The following is a 24,169-nucleotide window of genomic DNA, read 5'->3' as shown; positions in this document are numbered from 1 at the left end:
GACAAGAAATCTCAGTGGGTGGGGAAGGTATGCCAAGGGTGGACAGGGGAGTATGGACAGCAACTTATTCCATGTGATCCTCTCATGCTTCTTGTCTTTTGGATTCTTGGCAGATACATTTCTGTGCCACATGATACAATCACATACAGAGTATAACCTGCAATTTATTTTCTATGACATTCTCGGTAATTTTTCCTCTATGAAATGTCATAGATCATAAGTTCATTACTGTACCGAAACAAGCCAATAGAAAGATGGACACAGGTCTTGAAAAGCCTATTCATAAAAGATTTATAAAAATCCAATAAAGGTATGAAATGTTTGATACATTAGCAATGAAGTAAATGCGATTAAAACTATGAAAATTAGCACAGATTAGGAAAATTGTATGTTTAATGCTGAGAATATAGGAAAATAGGATATTCTATAGAGTACTGGAGAAAATTGGAAATTGATATGTCTGCTTTGGAGGGCAATTTGACATTATCTATCAGAGACCGGAGAAGTGTTCATGTCCTCTTATCAGGTTGTTCTACTTCTAAAAGTTTATCCAATGGAAATAAGTGGAGAAAGGCATCAGAATGTCCACTGAAACATTTTTGTAATAGTAAAAAAAATATGAAAATGAATTAAATCTATGACATGTAGTGATAGCTTAAACAAATTACAGTCATCCAGAGATATCAACAAAAGATAATATTTTTGAGACTTTAAGTATATGGGTAACTTTTGACATACTCTGAAACATGAAGTCACACATTTATATCTAGTAAATAACAAGAAAATATATTTAGAATTTGAAAGAAAGATAAACAGTAGTTGGGTTATAAATGATATCATTTTATTCTTCAATTATCTATTAACTAGGCAGTAAAACTATATGGCATATAATCTGAAACATAAACAATTTTTTTGTTAAGATACAATGTGAACCAATTTGCATAGAGAAGTATTTATGGACATAAAATTTATACATAAGTGTGTTATAAGGTATGTTTTGTATCATTGAGATTTCAAGTGATTATAGAATTTTATACTGCTATGGGAACAGATGACATAAATCTTTGTGTGTTCTGTGGAGCATACTTTAGTCTTAAGATTTTACATATAATGCTCATTGACAACCCCAATTGTTCAAACCATGGTGACATAAAAGTGACTGGAGATTTTATTTTTCATGTCTCTGATTTATTAATAAATTGGTTCCATTGGATTCCTTAAAAATAGTTAGGATATGCTTTAAGCTAAAAAAGATCAACTTGAAATGTTATTTATTTTAAATTTAAAAGTATGTAGTCTATTGGTCTAAAAATAAAATACTTCCCCAATAATTATTTTGAAAGAAATGAACTTTAATGTAAAGGGGAAAAACATTTAGAAGGCTCTAGTTATAAAAGCATTTTCTGTTTTCAGTTTGGAAGAGATGTAAAATTTCTTAAACTGTATTAATAATTATTATTCCTAACAGTAAGTGTAATAATTTTTCAAAGGTTAAGTACTTGAACTACCATTTCTAAAATAATGATGAATATTTTGATGTGGCTCATTTTTATTATTTAAATTAAGACCCAAGAATGTATGATTTATTTTCAGTCTTGAAAAGTTGTGTTTTGGGGGGTAAAGGAGGGAATGAGAGACATCTATAATACTGTCAACAATAAAAATATAAAAAATAAATAAATAATTTTTTTAAAAGTTGTGTTTTAAGTCCTAAAATTGATGTTCATATGTGATTTTTTAAAGATATTTTAAGCAAGAAACTAGTTAAATTATTCAAGTTCTTATATGGGAGATTTATTTTTTATAATTTCTCTTAGCACACAAATTAGAAATGTCATGTTAGTTTAATTTTTCCCTGAGACCTGTTTATTTTGTGTTATTTGTATGCATCCCAGTAACCTGGGAGATGGGGGGAGAAAAGGATGGGAGGAAATTCTTTTAAAATGCATAGTTTTTTGCTTTCTGTAATTGTGTCAATATCATTATATTATTGGATGATTATAGGATTTGGAGGCCAGTGACTATTCTTCATCTATTTCTCTGAGAAAGATCAACTCAGCGAGAAAAGGGTTTGCTATCTGCTGTGCTAGCATGCCGATGTGTGTGACTTGCTTTTTATTTTTATTTTTATTTGCTGTGTTCATGTTTGCTGTGTGGCACTGTCTTCTTTTGATGCATGACTTTGATGTTCAGTTTTACAAAGTCCTTTGTCCTTTTGAACATGGGTCAAGCACTGATCTATTTGCAATATTCCTGTGATGTTGCTGTGTCAAAGTAAAAAGGATTGTGTATGGATTTTAAACACTGTTTCCCATTTTATACTTAATGTCACCTGTTGCATCAGAAAAAGAATCTATGCCTGCCTTCCAGTGCTTGGTGAATCATCTTTTGTTGTCTATATTGAGGACTACAAGAGTATTTCTGTAGGAAAAGCTACATTATTTTTATTAGTCTTAATGTGGGATAACAATTCCATGCAGCTCTGGGTTATTTATATTCACGTTATTTCTTTCCTAAGAACAATGTATTTTAGAATCTATTTTACACCTGTTCTTATAATTCTAATTTACTTTTTACTTTTGAACTGAAAAATTCTTTCCAAATTTAGCCATTTTCCTTATGCCAGATAAAACATAAGCAAGAACGGTATGGAAGCTGATTGAGGGAACTAAATGTGTCCTTGGAATTGAAGGTGTATCAGGGCTTGATGGGGTCAGGGTCAAGTTAGGAAAGTAAACAGCTTTCTAATTTTTCCAGGTTAAAACTGTTACTGTACAATATTTAATAATGAAAGCGACATGCTCAATAATGAGAGCTAAATAGTATACATGTGCTACCATTTCTACTCTCCCCAAAACCATCATGTTATAAATGAGAATGCTGGGACCTCGAGAACTGAATAACTTACCCAGTGTTACACAGCTTCTCAATGGCCCAGCTGGGATTTTAACTCGGTGCCATTACCTCCAATGGTCATGTCCTATGTTACAGAAAGTTATGCTTTGAGTTAATTTTAGAAGTACATATGTTTTTTTTTCAAATAAAAGGGAAAATAAAATATACACAAAATTAGAAAAGATTCTTGCCTCTTACTGTTATTCTGAATGGTAGCGACCGGTTCCATTAAATTAACATAGGGTCTGGGTGCTGGGGAAAAAAAGAGTGCTACTTGCGCCAGACAAGGTCGATTTAATGGCAAAGGCAATTAACTATATTTTATTCTACACATCTCCCATTGCTGATGAGATTTTTGAATGAACTCTAACACTGTATGTAATTATATGAATGTGATGTTCTATTTTCATTGTGAACGATGACTCTGAGAAATTTGGATCCACTCACACGCAGCATTAATGAGCTTGCAGGTCTCTTTCTCTGTGGCCTTTTCTTTTGCTCATTAGCCTCCCTCGGGTCAGTTTTTAAGGCACCTAAACTGCTGTGCCTTGCCTAATTGCCTCCTACCTTTAAACTCAAAGATTTCTGGGTCATCTAACTGGGCGTCACATGCTGGCTGAGAGCAGTTTGTTACTATCCCTTCACTTTGTGGGGTGGCATCTTTTGTACCTTATAGATCCTGGCAGGAGAAAAATGCCAGAATACCCATTAAAGGCTAACTGAATGCATGACTTATTTCCTCCTTTATTCTTCTTCATCACCTCATCATCACCGCTGTTATCCTAAATATTTTTAGAGCGTATATCATATATCAAAACACTTTCAAATGGTTTTAACAAAATACAGGGGTGGGGGGGGCAGTAGTAGATTTACAGTTGTTGGTACGGGAAATAGATAATACAAGAATAAATAATAATACAAAAATCAATTCTTGTGTTTCACGTGCTCACAACTATAAATCTACTTTCAACATATATATATATGTATATATATGTATGTATATATATATGTGTATATATATTATGTTTTCTTCCTAAATATAAATATTAAAGCCAGTTTCCTTCAAGACCAACCTGAATGTTATAGCCTCTAATGTATGGAAACTAACAGACAAGACAATTTTTCATGCTTTCATTTCTTTGTTCATCTGTTAAAACTTAATATATTTAGCTAAACTATACATTAATGGCCCAATGCATTTTATCCTTGGGTTGCTGTGACATTGAAACTCTACCCTTGGTTTTAGTGGAAGGCCTCATTTCCTATTCCTGGAGCTCACAGCATTCTATTTGACATTTGATGCCCATGAGATTTTTATAGAATCTAGGTTATAAGATTGAGTCTCTCGCCACATATTTTTGAATAGGGATCTGTGTTACTTTTCCCAGAGGTGTTCTGCATTATACCTTTCTTTGAAATGGCTTTTGATTATTTAAAAAGAAGCCTCCAGTGATTAAAAAAAAACCTTTTGCAAAATAATCACCATTGACTGGAGAGCTTTTATTTGTTGTAAAGAGAATTTGTTCAGAGAAAAGAAAGCAGTAATGATCCCCTCTAATACCTGTAACTCAAAGTGAAAAACCATGTTAATGTTACAGTGATAAAGTGAAAAAAATGTTTCCTACTGGAAATTTCAGTGAAAGTGGAAAGATTTTGTATTTTTGAAAAGATTACTCAGTAAATGCGTTTAAAATGAATAGGACATATGACTCAATACGAAGGCTTTAGTTCACAGGCAGTAAAAGTTGCCTTTCTAATCTACCTGACAAAGACATGCATTTAGCTATTTAATCTCCTAAGATATACAATTCATAATCAATTATAACTTATCAAAAATAGAGTCATTTACAGTATTTTAGTCCCACAGACTGAGCAAAATTAATAGTAAGATGTTTGGTATCTCATAAAATGACATGTCCTAATGTAATTGTTACTCAAACGTTATACTTAGCACAAAATCATAATAGCTTCATGAGATCTGCTTTATATCTAGCTGTATACACTGGCTAAATTGATGTATTTAACTTGAAATTTGATTAAATTTAGAATTTACTGTCTCTGGAATAATATAAATGATAAGATATTCAAATATAGCCGAGGCCGGTTTGGCTCAGTGTATGGAGCTTCAGCCTGCGGACTGAAAGGTCCCAGGTTCGATTCCGGTCAAGGGCATGTACCTGGGCTGCGGGCACGTCCCCAGTGGGAGATGTGCAGGAGGCAGCTGATCGATGTTTCTCTCTCATCGATGTTTCTAACTCTCTATCTCTCTCCCTTCCTCTCTGTAAAAAATCAATAAAATATATTAAAAAAAAGATATTCAAATATAATAGGACCACTCTAAATTATACAAATCTATCAATAGAAATATGTGTGTGTTTTTTATTACAGTTTCTTCCATTGCTTAGTATAGTAACTAACACATTGCCTGGACTGGTGTGGACATGATTAAGTGCACAAAAAATGCTTTAAGAAAAAAAAGTCAATTAATTTTGATTAAAGCCAAATGATGATCATCTTCGAGTAAACGATTTATAACAATGAGAATAAAACGAACCTTCAACAAATCTTCCCTCATGTGCCACACACTGTGTTAAGATTAACAATAAATATTATTCTGTATAATAGTCACAAAAATATCATGTGGTACACAATATTCTTGCCCTCAGAAAACAGATTTCATCGAATGACCTCCTCAAATAACACAACTAGTGCGTGTTAAAGCTCACGCTCTCTCACAGCCACTGCACTCTCTCCATCTATGAACTTAGGTATAATGTAGATAGTACTTAAATTATTAAATTTAAATTTCATAGCAATAAGGTAAGAGAGTTTGTAAATATAATGAAATATATTTAAAATTTCATTATATTTCAGATATAAATATAATGAAATATTTACATAATTTATATCTTGCCTTTTCTAAAAATGCTAGGTAAGATTTTAATCTTTATCAGTTAATTCATTGTCATAATCACTATCATCACCAGGTAATTTAGATCCCCTTAGATATTATGAGCTATTATATTTACTGTGTAGTTACTCTGATCTAGGCACTGTGCTAATTAATGCACCTCTACAGATTTATCTTATTTATTGCTTACTATCAAATATTGATATATTTTGGCTATTATGGGCCAGGCTTGATATGCCTAATATGTAAGGAGTCATCAACATGTGAGACAATATTTTAGGTGCATTTTGAAGCAATTGTATTGCTATATATAGGATAATATTTCCAAAATTACTGGGAAGTAAAATGTTATATTTCTATTAGCATTTTCCTAAGAAGTGATGCTGAGGAAAATGTTTGTTTCTCTAAATTATATAGGCTGGTTCTGTTAAGGATATAAGTGAAGAATCACGCTATTTCTTTTCAGTTTGCCAAATTACAGTTCTAATGCATCCATGTAGAGTTGACATTTGAGTTTCAGCATACAAAAAGTGTTTTAAATTGATAGTTCTGCTGAGGAAGCAAAGAAATACACACTAGTGATGCAGTCCTACATATCACATTGTTTTTCATATATTACCCACATTATTGTTTTTATTCAGAATGATTATTTTCCATAAAATTTATTTGTTTACATACAATTCTTCTATAGCCCTCAGAATATGTACAATAAATTGGCTAAGGAATCATTATAGTTGGACAGGTATTAATTTTTATAGTTGGTTATTGACTGCACATTGACATAATATGATCAGTTCACCGAATTTTTTCATTTTTTGACATTGTTGTCATCAAGAATGCATGTGATTATATCTCAAGCTCATCATGCTTTAACCACTTGCTTCACACAGCTTTCCTTCACTGAAGATGAGGGTATTAGACAGGACTTTAAAATCCTTCTCCTCAGTTTTCATGTATTCTTTTTTTCCCACTCAAAACTCCTGTTTGTCATTTGGTAGTATGGACAGAATTTTCAAAAAAAAGTTCAAATAAAAATAAATTGATTATCTACAAAGGAAGATTGATTTCCATTTGTTTGCTTCTATTTTGTGATGGTTGTTATTGGATGCCTATGTGATATGACATGCCACGAGTTACATTGCTCTGAAGTTGGTTTAATCTAGCAAAAGTTGTGAAGTTTGTGTCATTCGAGCCAGAGACAATTAATGGTGCATTTGACACTGGAGGTGTTAAGTATCTTTAAGACCTTTTAATTAAAAGTAACTTTAGGCTTCCCCAATTAGGATTTTGTGACAGTTTATTAAGGTTTAACTGAAACTAAAATTTGTATTACCAAGATTGGAAATATTCTTTAATTCAGAAATCCCATAATCAGTTTTGTTTTAATGAACATTGCTGATGGGATTAGAATTTATTTTAAAAGCTTTAAAAGTGGCATTTTATAGCAAGATAAAAATTTGTTTCTGTTTAAACCCAAGTGAAATCATATACTTACAATCTAAGTAAGAGTATTTTTCTAATCATCACACATTCCGAACAAATCCTATCAGTTGTCCATGGACCAAGTAGTGCCACTACCTTAATCTGTGTAAATAAAGAATTAAAAGTTTAAATTAAAGGAATGGAATATTCCATTATAAAATTGAATGGGATATTCAATTATAAAATTCTATGTTTAAGAATTAAAGAAATATTATGATTTTTCTTAAAGTGTATTAATAAGCTAATATACTTTTAATCAGGATATTAACTGTGTCTATATAAAGGTCATTGTAATGCAATATTTTTCCAATATCTGTTATCTTTATTAGGTTGTATAAAATAACACTTAAAAATTCTCTAATCATGTTTTGAATAGAGAATAATATAAGCAGAGATACTCCTCTTGTAGGCACAACAAATGCAAGTATGATTTGTCAGCATTACTGACTGTGTCCAAGCAATTGATAAAGATGTATTAAGTAATCAGGTTATATTAGAATAAAAATATCTATGCAAATAGTAGTCTTCTAATTTGTTCATTTTATGAGCAAAGCTGGCAGATGGTATATATTGGTGTATATTTCCAAAATCCATCAGCTGAAAGTGTTTGTTTCTAAAATCAATCAGATTTTATTAGAAGAGGACATTAAGTTTCAGGGTCTCTTTTGTCATCTTGGCTTAAAGGATAACAAACTGTGATGTGTAATTTTTATTCTTATTCATTGCGTTATTTCTGCCAAAATCACTAGTGAAGGTAAAGCCAGGATTTTAAAAGGACAGTCCTTAAAAAAATAAAAATAAAATCAAAAGCCAGTCCTTGTTCCATAATCTTCTGTGTGCTGTATGTAAAATATCTATCAGCTATTTATATCATAATTATAGCTACATATTGACTTAATAAAATTAATTGATGAAAATAATTTTAAGGTGAGATTTACACAGGTTGAGATTTCCTGAGAGTAATGGCTTTGGGGAAGGGGGTTGGACAAAGAATTTTGAAAACTACCTTGAAGCTTTAGTAAAGTGAAGTCTTCTGTGAGGTAGGTAGGCTGTTTTTTGTGACAGTTAGAATGAAGACTAGCTAATTTCCTGGGACTGGGAGAGATGAGGGGGTCAATGGCAAGCCTATTCACCATTGAGCTGCTTTATAATCCCTTCTATTGTAAATGTGTCCACCTCTGTCTTGTCTTTCAGTTCTCCACAAGCAACCCAGAGAAGTGTGTCTCTGTTTGCTAGAGCTGGGCCGGATTGCAGCCAGGTAGGTCAGAATACTGCTACTATGTCAAGACATGAACCATCTCAGCATCTAAGCATCTAAGAAGCTTAATGGCTTTTTATTGCTGATGTTGAGCCTGTTGAGAAGCTATTTATTCAAATATGTACCAACATCTCAAGAGCAGTCATTCAGACTAAAAGCCTGCCACCAATGTTCTTACCATTGTGATCTTGTTGTTAAAGCCACTCATATAGCCCTAACTGGTTTGGCTCAGTGGATAAAGTGTCGGTCTGCGGACTCAAGGGTCCCAGGTTCGATCCTGGTCAAGGGCATGTACCTTGGTTGCAGGCACATCCCCAGTGGGGAATGTGCAGGAGGTGGCTGATGTTTCTCTCTCATTGATGTTTCTAACTCTCTATCCCTCTCCCTTCCTCTCTGTAAAAAATCAATAAAATATATTTTAAAAAAATAAAGCCACTCATATAAACTATATGTGACAATTACTTTTACCTTATCCCAAAGTCTATCCCATTATATTCTTTCCTTAATCCTTCACGCTTCTTCCTCTTTACTCTTTACTAATGTTTAGCCTCCTCTCTTGTCCATTTTTTTTCTCATTTTCTCCACTCAATATCTCATCTCTTAGCTCTTTTAGTTTCTAATTCTGAATAGGGGAATAGTTTTAAAATTATTCTCCATATTTTTATTAGGGAAATATGTAGAATATAATTATTCTTACATAGAGATATCTTTAGAATCTCTTTCTTCTATCAAAATATAAATAAGCAACTGTAGAAATCATAATTATGGTTAAATAGACAGAGGGAGAGACTTTATTAGTTAAGCTGACTTTATGTCATGTCTTCTTTTGTATCTTGCAAACCATTAAGCAGGGTTACAGACAGCCCAAAAAATTAGAAATGAAGATTTAAATCTTTAAGAAGTCTTAATGAAAATTTAAAATTAAGAATAAATTAGATGTTTTCTCACCCAGATCTGGGTATACTTTTAGAGCTGATTTCAGATGAACCAATAAGATCTCAATAAATGACTTGCTGCCATCGAAATGCTAGGTAAAAGAAACATGGGTCATCTAGAGTTCTTCATTAGCAGATGAGCAAACAACTTTTTGTTTAGTTGTTTGTTTTGATTAACTGTCAGAATATTCTAAAATGCAGATTACATATTGTTGCTTTAATATTGTAACTATATGAATCAAATAAGCATCATGAATCTGAAAGTTGAGATATAGAAGTAAAAAGGAGTTGCACTATCTACAGAGTTAGTTGGGGATTGTCATTTTCTTCTTGTTTTGTTTCTATTATTTGCCTGTTTTCTGGATTTATTTATTTTTGTAATATACTTTTTGTTACCTGAACACTTTGAGTAGGAGACCTGCTGAATTGAACATTTTAACTATGATCAAATCATCAAAGGAGAAGACACAATACCCAATGACAAAATCCCTTTAAAAATCACCTTTCCTCCAGCTCTACATCTGACATAAATTGCCCCTTGCCATAGAATATAAAGCAAATTAAAATCTTGGTTATTAAAAAGGAATCATGATGGTCTGTTCAGTTTCAAGGTAAAGCATATATGAAGAATTTGACATTTTCCTTTTCCACCCAAATATTTTAAAAGAGATTCTGTGTTGCTTTTCTTTTTTAAACTACTGTATTGAGATATGATTGACCTACAAAAAGCTGTATGTATTTAATGTATACAACTCGATGAGTTTGGGGATAATTATACATCTGTGAAACCAGCACCATAATCTATGCCATAAACATATCTATCACCTCCAAAACTTTCCTCCTGCTATCTATGATTATCATTATTATTTATGATAACAATGGGTTTCTCCATTTCTCTTTATACTTATGATCATGCAAGCTGACAAAAGAAGTTTTTATTCATGCTGCAAAGAAAATATTACTAATCTCATAAAGGAGTTATCTAAGGAGTAAGATTACCCTTACATTATAATACTTGATTTGTAAATTTTGCTTTTTATTTTCTTCACCTACTTGAGTGGTGTGAAGTATTGCACACTTTCACTGAAAAAGAGGAAATATGCCAAGAGATTGTTCAGGGTGTGCCATTGTACATTTTGTGTACCACATAAGGTTAAACAGTTGAAAATGAATTGGGTAGATGGAACATTTAAGTATCAGAGTCTATTGAAGATTCTCTCAGTACACATTTGAAAATTTCTGTATTTATGGAAGTTCAATTGTGCTTTATAGACAATGGCAAACTGATCAACCCAAATCCCATTTCCTTAGCTCTATGTTGAAGCATATTAGTTAAAGAGAAAAAAAGAAAATATATCCCCTAATCTCATTTTTACTCCTACATTAATGTGTGTATATATATATATATATATATATATATATATATATATATATATATATAAAACCTTTATCTACATCCTTACTTTGTGCTTCTTTCTTGTTTAACTCCTCCATGGAGGTTTATATAAATTATTAAGGTAAGATAGTTTTAGCCAAAACTAAAAGTGATTCTGGGAGAGCTCTCAAGAATCACGACATTCATTTGTATACACAACAGATGAGTTTTGAGCATAACAAAGTTCCCAATACAATCTTGAGTTTTTTATCACTAATAGATGATGCTTTTTTATATTTGATTCTAAACATTTCTCCTTAAATTACATAAATGTCATCTTAAAAGCATCAACGTCACTTCGGATATAATTTGCAAAATGTTTCTGGTTTTCTGCCGTGTTCTCCTGCGTGGGATCATTCAGGGAAGCCCCTTGGGCTTCTCCGAGCTCTGAGATGGGAGGATGAGACCACTTACTTTTGTTCTCATGGGTAAAACTTCCTTTTATTTTCAACCAAATAGAGTTATCATCACTGGAGAGTGAAATCCCTCCATTAACATTTCAGAAACCATGTCAGTTTCTGGGTGTAAAATATGCATGTTTGCCTTCTGAAAAGTAAAACACTCAGCAACGGGAGGTCAATAAAACCTCACAGATTTTTTTAATGACAGTGTTTTGATATTTTTTCCTTAAAAAAAAAGTTGCTGTGAATTTAACTTTTTCTACAGACTGCAGAATTAAGATTAGCTTTACAATAATAGTAAAACACTTGATATTTTGGTTTGGGGCCATAATCAATCATCAGCATCATAGTGAAGCTTTTTATATTTTTGAGAACTTCCTTGATTTTGTACAAAATTTATTACTACTAAAAAGAAATATACCTTATTTATTTTATTTTTTTAATCTTTATTGTTGAAAGTGTTACATATGTTGCCTTTTGTTCCCCATTGATTCCTTATAACTTGCACCCACCCCATGCCCCAGGCCTTTACCACCCTTCGTCTGTGTCTATGGGTTATGCATATATCCATACAAGTTCTTTGGTGGATCTCCTCCCACCTGCCCACCTATCTTCACCTTCCCTCTGAGAGTTGACATTCTGTTCTATGCTTCTATGAAAAAACAAAACAAAACAAAAAACTTTAAAATAATTTTGTTAGTCGTCTATTTCAATCCATGGCCAAACAAAATGTTTCATAAAAATATTCTTTTACAAGGCTTATTAATTAATTCATCCTATTTAAAGCACTTGTCTCTGACTACTAAGAATATCATGTTTTCACATGGGTGAAATTTCCTTTCAAATCTAAATCTATCTTTAAATTACTTTAAGACAGAATAAATATGGGGCAAAAACTATCTTGCAAGAATCTACAAGCTTTAAAAGCTTTTAAAGCTTTTTACAAGCTTTAAAAAGAGGCCGTAGTCAGTTTTCTCAGTGGTTAGAGCATCTGCCTGTGAACTGAAGGGTCCCAAGTTCATCTGGTCAAGGGCACATGCTGGGTTGTGGGCTCAATTCCCGGTGGGGGTGAGCAGGAGGCAGCCAATCAATGATTCTCTCTCATCATTGATGTTTCTGTCTCTCCCTCTCCCTTTTCTCTGAAATCAATAAAAATATAAAAAAGGGGGTGGGAGGTTTTAAAATTTGTCCCTCTAACTCTAGTAAAATTGGCCCCAGGTGTCTTTTATTTGAAAACTATAGTCTACTAAATAGTTTGAGTAAATGTTCTCACTCAGGACTCAGTTTGGGGCTCAATTATTTTATCTAGAACAATCTCAAAAGTTGCGCCACATGCCAGAAAAACGAAGTCCATGTATAAAATCTCATCATGAAGTCATCAACCATAAGACTCTTCCCAAGCAGTGTGTAATATTTTTTAATGGGGCAAAAAAAATGTATTGCCCTTTCAGTATTTACCCTACTTTCTTATCCCTGGGATATACAAATGTGAGGATTTGGTTTTAGTGGATTCACCCTTCTTGCTTTCGTTAGGCCCTGGGAGCTACAACAGCCTCCTCTTCCCCAAAACTCTAAAATCTTGTCCTTGGAATGGAGTAGAAACCAGTATAAATTTGTGAAGACCTCATAGACAAAATAGAAATATGAAGTGGTATAGAGTTAATCATGGAAACCATAACGAAGTGGCCTTTTGGAGCATAGAAAAAAAAAGACTTGTTGTCTAAGTTGGCTTGCAGGTGTGGGCCCCCAACCTAAGGGGAATTTCATGATTTACAGCCTGTTGACATCTCCAGACAGACAGGAAGCCAATGAATCGTATGTAAGTGTGCATTTCTGGACTGGCTGCCTGTACTGGAGGCAGCCTGAAGTAGCCAAAAGCCAATGTAAGCAGAGATTTGGGGCTTAGTGCTGATTTTCTGTGTTCAGCAGCGTAGCTAATTTGCAGCTTTCCCAGATAGAGAAAGCTCTCCAGGGCAAGGTTCTGTGTGTGACTGTGACCAGCTTCATTCAAACTAAGTCCACTTTGTATCAGACGTGAAGTGGAACCTCCTGTCACTCTAATAACATGTTATTTTACTTTGTGAAAAAAGTAACAGAAAAAGTTAGGCAACCTATTCCTGAAAGGTGGCATGAATCCACCTACAATTACAAATGAAATCATATTTTCCAATTGGCCTACTTTATACTTTCACATACGAGGTTTTTCACTCAGTATTGACTTTTAATTGGCTGTGACTCCTAGTGTTTTAAATGTCTCTACGTTCCCTGCCCAGTTTGTTATTCTCTGAAGAATATTAAACATAACAAATTTTTATACCTTGATGGAACCAAGAATTCAAAGAAGCCTAGGGAGATTAAGAACGAGTTGCCTGCTGAAGTTCATGCAGCCAGCTAGTAGCAAAGCTGAATTTATAACTTGGTCTGCTCCACTCCAGCACTGAGATATTTCTGCTATTCCACAATTATAGCAAAATCATTGTAAAGAAAGCCTATAGTAAGGTTTTTTTTGTAAAGGATAAAAACAATAGTAATATAAACATTTTTTTAAAAAATATATATATTTCTTTATTGATTTTAAAGAGGAAGGGAGAGGGAGAGATAGAAAAATCAATGATGAGAGAGAATCATTGATTGGCTGCCTCCTGCGTGCCCCCTACTGGGGATCGAGTCTACAACCCAGGCATGTGCCCTTGGCCGGAATGGAACCCGGGACCCTTCAGTCTACAGGCCGATGCTCTATCCACTGAGCCAAACAAAATTGCCCACTGGCTAGGGCAATATAAACCATCCTAATAATACTACTTCACATCTTAATTATGATGCCATTATATTATTTAATTTGGTGGTATAATATACTTTAAAAGTAAAAACTTTGGCAAAAGTACATTAGTCCTGCAGTTTTCTGGCTGTGCAACATTTGAAACATGAATTAACAGCAATCTCAGAGGTTGTGATGTGTCAGAAGCGCTACGAGTGTAATGGATACTGTTTTAATTCGTTCTAATAATATTCAAATACAAGGATTAGAATGTCCACTTTATATTGAAATAAAGCTGAGGCTCAGTAATAATGTATGTGAAGGTGCCCTCATGGGCCAGACACATGCTGGTGTTCAATAGCAGTTGCTTTTCTCACATTCTTTCTCCCTCCCTGCACTGCTACATCAGACCTCTAGGGCAGGCCATTTTCATCTCTGCCTTCCTGATAGAAAGTAGACTCCTAGAGGTTAAGTGATCTGCTAAATTTAAAGAGGAGGTTCATGACACAGTTAGCTCAGGTCTACCTCAGGGAATAACGATGCACAAATCTCCATATGAGTATTGTTGATACTTACCAATGGGAATGAAATGCTGGGTTGAGTTCAGTGTAATTAATACTAGTATCACAAAGTTTTTTTAAAAAAAAAGGTATTCTCATTTTGGATAGGGTTTAAAATCACCTAGAACATTTTTTTTTGTAAAGCATTGATGTACGTTCAATATTGGCATGTTTTATTAAAGTGATATGCATTTAAACACCCCAAACAGTGAAACCAAATACATAATTGGAACTCCAAGTTATTGTTATATGAGAATACAGGATTTTTTTTTCTTTCATTTAAACAGTATGAAGTACCTACTGTGTTCCAGGATCCATGCTAACTGCTGGGGATGCTGTGTATCAGAGAGTGGTCTCTGCTGTTAGAGAATTTGCAGTCTGGCACATGTTTGAACTCATGTCCCAGTATGTGGCTAATATGATTGAAAGGTTAAAAATATGATAAGTGGTGCCTAGGTCTTTGATTTTTGTAACTAAAAATTACTCCATTCATAGAGGTAGTTCTCAAAGCAGCATTTGTTCCGTTGAGTTATGCTAGCTTGAGCTGTTTTGTACTGAATTCTAACGTTTTCTAGCACTCAAAAGGCACCTGACACATACCACCCAACCTTACCATCTAAATTCTGAAAAAAATTAGAAGATAAAGGAGTGGCAGATAGAACATCAATCATCCTCTTTGTTGCTGATAAGGTCCGAGTTGACAGACATGCTTATTGTCTGTAACGGAACTGCAGAATTAGGCCAGTTAGCCACCTAATTACAGGCAAGGATGAATCAGGGTGGAGGTTCCTGTAGAGACCTTCCTGTGGGCAGTTTCTTTTCTAGATGAAGAAGGGTAAAGTAAGTCAAGCATGTTCAGTTTATTCTTAAGCCATGATCTGCATGGTGGGTTCAGGATAACCTGTAGGAGGGCCGACACACAATGAAGACACTATTCAAGAAAAATGAATTTTAAAGGCCTGGGCGGGGGCAGGTGGAACCTCTTTCGAGAAGAGGAACCACGAGTCCCAGTCTTGCCTGTTTTTTATTCAGTTTGGTTACACATTTGTCCCTTAGCAATGCATGCAGGCAGAGCAGATAGAATCAAAGGTCAGTGAAGTTTAGTGAACAATGTGAAGATGATCAGGTTAGGAAATCACCTCGAGCCATCACAATCACAGCGCTGCAATATTTGCATTCTGATTAAGTGATAGTTTTTCACTAAAGGGATAACATCCAAGGTAAAACCTGCTGAGATCAAGGTCCATTGGCCTGCCAATGTCTCTTCTGCACTTTCAAGCTAATGCTGTTATGCGCTGGTCCTCAGCATGCTTAGACTTACTGATTTGATAAACCCTTTTATGTAGTTGGAGAGGAGAGAATAATGGAGGAGAGAGACCAGAAATTAAATGAATCGAACACCCTCTACAACAGCAGTTCTCAACCTGTGGGTCGCGACCCCTTTGGCAGTCGAACGACCCTTTCACAGGGGTCGCCTAAGACCATCCTGCATATCAGATATTTACATTACGATTCATAACAGTAGCAACATTACAGTTATGAAGTAGCAACAAAAATAATTTTATGGTTGGGTCACAACATGAGGAACTGTATTTAAAGGGCCAGAAGGTTGAGAACCACTGCTCTACAAGAACAAAACATCAAGAGTGAGGAAATTGCTTCGCCTTGGGAATGTCTACTGAACACATGCAATGATGTCAGTTAAAATAACAGGCCATTAGAACAGGTTAGTATTTAGTAATCTAAACTTTTACATTTAATACTGTTTTAATGTACAGCTCACTCTAAGGTACTAGACATACCACCAACATACTTATTCTCTATCTATAGATTATTTACTTGGTAGATTATCCATGATCTGTGACTTTTCCCTCTCCTTTCTAACTCACAATCACCTGGTTAAAAGAGAAAATTGGCTTCAGTCCTGAAGTCAGAGAACCTGGCTTTGCATCTTTGGGCAGCTCCTACTTAGTTCTGTACCTTCTCTGGATCTGTGTTCTTAGCTGTACAGATGAAGTGTGTGATAGATGATCCCAGAGGCCCTTCTCAAATCTTAATTTCTGGAGTTACCTTTGGCCTCCTCCACCTGGGATGGATGCTGTGATTGTGATGGCTTGAGGTGATTTCCTAATCTGATCATCTTCACATTGTCACTGAACTTAGATGTACAATTGATGTACATCTAAGAAAGCAAATCAATTTTAAGTTTATCCTAAGAAAAATATGATTATGAGAGATAAAAATGCTAATAACTATATCTATTTTTAAAAACTTCTATGGCATTTATAATTTAAAACACAGAAATTTAACATATTATTTTAAATTGTTTTTCTTTCTTCTCTTCATTTTCTTTCCTAGAAACACTAGACATGCTTTCATTATATTGTTTTTAAGACTATAACCCATAGTCCATTGTTCCTAGGCCCCATAGGAGGTATACAATTAATATAGAGAATTTCTTTTCTGTTAAATCATTTAAGAATGTTTATTTGGGGGGATTATTGTTTTCAAACTTGGCTATGACTGAATTTATTTCTATCTTTAACAAGCTTGTGTCCAAAATAGGAGTTCAGTTACATCACTTATATCATTTCCTAGTAAATATGAAAACTGAATACTAAATGTTATATGGTTATTTGTATTATTGATTCATTAATATATTACATGTAGCATTTTATTTAATCTTAGTATGCTATTTGTTATGTGTTGATTCATATATATGTACACACACACACACACACACACACTCAGCAGATACGTTTCCCCCTGTTTAAAAGGTGCCATTTAAGAACCATTCCATCCCAGGAAAATTTAAATTGTTTTAAAAAGTTATCTCCATCCCAGGAAAATTTAAATTGTTTTAAAAAGTTATCAGTTTGCTCTGTAGTCTTTATAATCAACTATAACATACTAGAGGCACGGTGCACAGATTCATGCACTGGTGGGGGCGTGGCCTATGGGGATCAGCCCACGGTGGGAGTTCCGCTCATCCCAGTCAGCTGAACACCTGTGGACCTGCCCTCTGAGCAGCTGCTCCCACTGTGGGAGCACCACTCATCCCGGTCAGCCGAGCAGTGCTCCCACTGTGGGAACACACTGACCACCAGGGTACAGCTCCTGCATTGAGTATCTTCCCCCTAGTGGTCAGTGCGCATCATAGCAACTGGTTGACCAGTCGTTCTGGTCATTCCACCATTCGGTCACTGGGCTTTTATATATATAGATAGTAAGTGTATCGTTGTAAGTTATGCATCTACATTGATCTTGTATCTTTTAAAAGGTATGGTGTGGAGCCTCCTGGTTTGATAAAATTGGAAAAAGAGATTGAACAAGAAGAAACACTTTCTGCCCCTTCTCCTTCACCTTCTCCTTCATCAAAGTCTTCTGGAAAAAAGAGTACAGGAAACTTACTGGATGATGCAGTAAGTAAAACTGGTCAGACTTTATACTACATAGACTTTTTTTAATTTCAAAACTCATCTTGTTTTATTTATTTTTTTAATTTAAATTCCTTATTGTTTAAAGTATTATGTATGTCTCTGTTTTCCCCCATTGACCTCTCCCCAGCAATTCCCACCCCCCAGCACATGCCCTCATCCCCTACTGTCTGTATCCATGGGTTATGCTTATATGCATGTATACAAGTCCTTTGGTTGATCTTTTACCTCCTTTAACCCCCCACTCCCTGCCTTCCCTTCCCTCTGAAGTTAGACAGTCTGTTCGATGCTTCTGTGTCTCTGGATCTATTTTTGTTCATCAGTTTATATTGTCCATTATATTCCACAAATGAGTGAGATCATGTGATATTTATCTTTCTCTGACTGGCTTATTTTGCTTAGCATAATGCTCTCCAGGTCCATCCATGCTGTTGCAAATGGTAAGAGTTCTTTCTTTTTTACAGCTGTGTAGTATTCCCCTGTGTAGATGTACCACAGTTTTTTGATCCACTCATCTGCTGATGGGCACTTAGGCTGTTTCCAAATCTTAGCTATTGTAAATTGTGTTTCTATGAACAAAGGGGTGCATATATCCTTTCTGATTGGTGTTTCTGATTTCTTGAGATATATTCCTAGAAGTGGGATTACTGGGTCAAATCATTCCGCACAATCTCTTATCAGTCTAACCTATATCTATTTCAATTTCATTGAAATTCATTTTAAAATCTTGTAAAAAAAAGTCTGTACTTCTACAGTTCATTTTGAGATTCAAAACTGAGCCAGTCTTTCAAATAAAATGTCACTTAGTTCTGCTGAATAGTATCTAACAATGTAGGACAATAGATCAACTCCTTAAAAGTTGACTTTGAAAACACTTAAGATCGTTGCCAGTGGTTTGACTCCTCATTTCACAGGTAAGAAGCCTGAAGCATGAGATCTGGAGGATTGTTAAAGAGGGAAAGCAAACACCACAGAGAAGATAATTGCTCTTTACCGACTGCCTGCTGTGGTCCAGGGTCTAGCATTGTTTTCCAAGTGCTCTAGGTATCTGTAAGGCAGTTTCTTACTGAGAAAACACAAACAGAAGTTGAATCACCTCCTGAGGAAAAAAGAGGAACTCAGATTCCAACCCAATTTTGTCTAACTCTGAGGTCCCCATCCCTCTACTTAGCAGAGTCCTTGAGTCACAGTCTTTGGCAGATTAGCAACTATTGTCATTATCCCTCATAATCACAGAAAACATCCTGGGTGTTACAGCAAAAGGAATGAATTAAAACTCTCTGGCAACCTCTGTTGCCTGTTAAGTAGTTCTTGGTGATAAGTAGTGTGTTCGATGATGTGTATTTACCTCCCAGAACATGTGTTTTGCGTACAAATCTTTAAAAAAATGGTTATTTGTTTTATAGCAAATAGTAACATCATTCAGAGCTGTTAGAGTGAAGTATGTCTCCAATGCATGGGGAGAGTCCTGAGAAACTAGCAGCAGCCATAACTCCCATTCTAAGAAGACAGGACTAACAAGGACTGCTGGCCCATGGCTGAGGGTTTCCTTCGCCAGGGGCTGAGCTGAAAAGGCTGGGACTGTGGCTGGCTGGCACTACACAGTGCAGAAACAGGGTTTCCCATCTTTTGCTTTCCTCCATGTGGCACTCTAACTTACACTGCAGGTTCGGATGAGCAGAAATATAACTTTTTCTGGCAGATTGAGAATTCCCATTTCTGCTAAGGGCAGCAGACTTAAACTTAGCCTGTTACAGTATCTAAGCCAATAACAGTTTAATATAGTTTTCTTCTGTTCAGTCCATTCAGGAATTAAAGAATAGGCAAGGACATTTTTTATCCTCACCATTGACTTGTGAACTAGGAGGTCATGGTTCGATTCCAGGTCAGGGCATATGCCTGGGTTGTGGGCTCAATCCCCATTGTGGGGTGTGCAGGAGGCAGCCAATCAATGATTCTCTGTCATCATTGATGTTTCTATCAATTTCTCCCTCTCCCTTCCTCTCTGAAATCAATAAAAATACTTTTTAAAAAATTTAAAATTATAGAACTGTTTTTAAGAATCAGTGACATGCCTTGCTTATCATAGTATTTCATATTTATTTTATAAGTTAATTGAATAAAGTATTGTATTAATAGTAGGTAATAGTGCATTATTTATATATTGATGAGAACAATTTTCCCCGATTTATTTTGGGGTAAGATGTTCCTTTAGTCTTTCTCTTATAAATGTGTATCTCTGGGGCAACTGCACTTGATTTTAATCTGTTTCCCCTCAGCTGTCACTTCTACTCATTTTCTTTAATGCTTTATAGTCAGAGCTTGGACAGCATCTTAACCTCCTAATGAATTAATTTCTGAATCAAATACATTCTTTTAGTTCTCACATTATGAGGCTTATTTCTCATGTTTGACATTGTTGAACAATGTGTTCTTGACATTATTACCCATAAACATTATTGTTACCTAGGTGCAACTCAGATTTGATGAAAATTTATAGGGGTTCCCTTTAACATCCAAGGTAAATCCCAAATCATTTATGTCACATAAGTCTCCATGTGCTGGCCTATTTTGTCTTTCCCCTCTAAACTCATCCTAGCATTCGGAGGTACCCATTGTAAAGATGCCTGCTAACCCCAAATTCCAAAGGACATTTTATGCTCTGTGTTTTTCCTCATTTGCTTTCATCACCATATGTATGCCTATACATTTTTTAAATCTACTTTTAAACACCTTTTCATCTTTTAAAATTCAGGCTGTGAACTTTCCTTGGCATCTCCCATTCCAGGTGATATTGACAAATTAGTCCTCGATGCCCCAAGTGTTTTTATCTATTTCGTGAGGTATTTACCTTATTGGGCATAAATACCCATTATTCTCTATGCGTAGTCCTTGTTCTCAAAGACATAGGCCATCTTTTATTAGTCTATGTCTATTAGTGCCATTTTTGTTGAATAGATTATCAATGTGAGTATTAAGGTTTTAAAAAGCTTCTTCCTTGTTCTATTTATCTGGAATGGCCATGTGCTCTGGAAATGGGCTACTTTGCAGAGGGGGGAGATGTTGCCCCTTGAATCCATTTACATGAACCTGGGAGAAGTAGCTAGAATGGTTCCCTTTCTTCACCAGCTTGTCCCATATGTGGTCGGCCCTCATCCTTGAGAAGTGGAGGAAAAGGACAGGAGGGAGGAGGTGGTGAAATAACTATGAGAAGGATTTTGGAAAAGTTTCTTCAATATTCCAGTCCAAGCAAGACTGTCACCCATGGTGGTTCTCCCTTCTCCAACTTCTCGTCCCCCAACTGGAAACAACGAGGGGCTCTCACAGGAGCTTTAAACCTCTTTTAAAGTTTACCACAAATTTGGGAACGTAACCATCCATTTAGTTACGGGGTTTTAACTGAATGTGGGAATGTGCAAACTGGATATTTCTGTACCATTGCCAGCTAGGATACTACGTTCTGAAAGGTTTTAAACCAGCATTTCTCCAAGAATGTTTAGTCAAGTACTGATACCCCAGATGCCTCGCAGGGAGAAGAATTCCATGGTTAGGTTGGTTTGAGAAACACAGCTCACTGTATTCCCTGGGTAGAGTTTGGCAATTCACTGTGATATATTAAAGGCACTCGTGAGTTCCATAAGATCTTGTTTTACCTGGAATTTTCCAAATTATTTGGCCATGGAAGTTTCTTATCGTCTCTCCTTCATACTTTGTTGCTGAATTGCATTGCAATATTTGCATTCTGATTAAGTGATAGTTTTTCACCAACTAATTTATTTCAGGGACAGTGGAACAGAGAGAAACATCATTTGAGTCTCACTAATGATGTAAATCAGAGATTCGTATGTCAAATATGAAAATTAAGTAGTCCCTATGGCAGTTGCTTCACTGCATGTGAAACATATATAGCGGTGGGAAATTGAAATTCATGTACCCCAGTTTGTGTTTTAGAATGGGGATGTGAAATAGAGATTACTTGCAAAGTTCCTGTGTTCAGTTAAAAATATTGGCTATTTCTGCTCTGACAAAATTACCATTTGTATCAAAAAAGTAAAGAAGAAAGAGGATAAAGAGGGGGAATAAAACAATAAAGAGGGGAAAAAGAGAAAAGAAAAATAAAGAGCAGAGTAAGAAAAGCAGACCTGTGTTAAGATATCATATTGCAGAGAGCAATTTCAACAGGAACTGCCAGTTTTGAAACTGTCAATATTTCCTCACATTTATTTGTTTGCTACTTAGGGGGATTGAGGAAATTTGGAAAAAAAATATAGGTGACCTTTTCTGTGGATAATACACCCTACCTTCTTTAATCAAGATATCATAAAAGAATACACAGTGGTGTCCATTCAGATTAATTTATTCTCCCGAGGGCCTGATAGAGCGATTCAGCTGCGATAAAGTGGTGGGGTCGGGTTCAGTTCTCTTTGCATTCCCTCATGGTGAGCTGGTTCCCACACAATGAGTTGAATCCAGTTCTAAGAAACCATTCTTACTTTCTTCCTCTTCTCCATCAACTTCCTCAGTCTGGGGATGAGAGATAGTGTAATTCTGAGTAATCAGGCTCCTCTTGAAATCCCATTTCAGCAGAATACTGGCTGGGTTCCTGGGCCAAGCAGAACACCTGCCAGACTGACTTATCCCGAGGTAATGTAAGACGCACAGATGTCATCGGTCACTGTTTACTTAACAATCTATTTTCACCACCCTGCAGTCTGGCCTCATCTCTTCCATTTCTGCCCCCACCTCTCACACAACTACAAAAAAGCCCTTGATTTTTAAAAAAAACAAGTTTGTTTTCAAAGCTCGGAAGGCCCTGGGAGAAGGGCGGGCCACTTGAGGAAATGCATTTTGTATTTCACTTCCTTTGACTCCCACAGTTTCTGTGTTTTGTCTAAGAACACTTCAAGATGGAAACACTTTTACCCATACTTGCGATTATCATTTTTTAGCAAAGGAACAACTTGAACACCAGTTTACCCTTTGCTCAATTACCGTGTGGCAGGAAAGCTGGGCCAAGGAGGGCTCTCCTAAAGTTTGGGCCACGTGCTTTCATAATGCTGACTTATTGTTCTATCATCACCATCTTGTTTAAGAATATCCATTCAAAAATGTCTCTAGGGACAGAATTCTGTTAATATTGTGGGAGGGTGGATGTACCTATGGGTCAAGTATCATATGATAGAAAAAATTCAGAACTCAAATACACAGACCTAATTACTAGCTTAATGACCTTAACAGGTTTTTTTATTTATTTGTTTGTTTTTTCCATTTTTCAATGAAAGCCATTTGTAACATTCTTTGAATCCAATTTTAATCTGTTGCACGATTTCCCCCCGTGTCCCGTATAGGATCATGTTTTTATTTAGCCATTCATTTAGTTACTCAATATGCATTTATTGAACACATAGTATATGCCATGAAGGGATTTTGTTTTATTTGAAGGATTTAAAACTGTAATAAGATACTATCTTAACCCTTAAATAACTCACAATCCAGCAAAGAGAAATTAGTGTTAACCAATAACTGATATACAATTTGATATGGTAAGAATAAGTATTAAGAATTATAGGTTTATATGTTGGCAGAATTAGGGATTCTAGACAGGACAGATGAAAATATGTATCTCAAAGTTGGTTCCCTCTTCCTCAGCTATAGTGTCAGTTTTTCTTTATGGTCTTCACTGAGGCATAATTGCATAGCACTTAATGTAAGTTTTCTTCGGGATTCCTTCAATTTTTTTCTAGCTTTTTCTCTAGTTATTATGCTTCCATATTTTCTGGAATCTCTCAATCTGGGAAAACCAAGCTGTTTAAGTTCTGTGCACCAACACACAAGTGAATTCATGTGTCACTCTTTCCACAGGTTTTGTTTAATAGAAGGCTGATTGAAGTCAGACGTTGCTTTATTTGAAGGAATGATTGACTATCTTTGGTGATGAAACTATATCTTTGTGGAAGAAAGAACTTAAGTGGGAGAGACCAAGTCAATTCTTCAGAAACTAAATTTATTCAGTCTAGCTTCTCAATTGCAGGGTGCATGTTGTTTAGATCTGTGACTCAAAACACAGGAAATTGTTGCTTTGGTTTGTTTGGTTGGT

At 35.3% G+C, this 24,169-nt stretch overlaps 1 protein-coding gene across 1 annotated transcript in view; it reads left to right on the top strand.

The window, feature by feature from the left end:
• The window catches only part of GAS2 (growth arrest specific 2), a 127,244-nt gene that overhangs the window by 49,630 nt on the left and 53,445 nt on the right, over window positions 1-24,169 (top strand). Inside the window, exons 5-6 of the mRNA XM_023758899.1 lie at window positions 8,483-8,546; window positions 17,916-18,061. Of these exons, the coding sequence (XP_023614667.1) occupies window positions 8,483-8,546; window positions 17,916-18,061 (210 nt within the window). The remainder of the gene's footprint in view (window positions 1-8,482; window positions 8,547-17,915; window positions 18,062-24,169) is intronic.

The sequence above is a fragment of the Myotis lucifugus genome, unplaced genomic scaffold (assembly GCF_000147115.1).
Source record: "Myotis lucifugus unplaced genomic scaffold, Myoluc2.0 scaffold_143, whole genome shotgun sequence".
Taxonomy (NCBI): Eukaryota; Metazoa; Chordata; class Mammalia; order Chiroptera; family Vespertilionidae; genus Myotis; species Myotis lucifugus.
The sequence above is the reverse complement of the archived record's forward strand: the minus strand, read 5'-3'. Positions and strand labels throughout refer to the sequence as shown.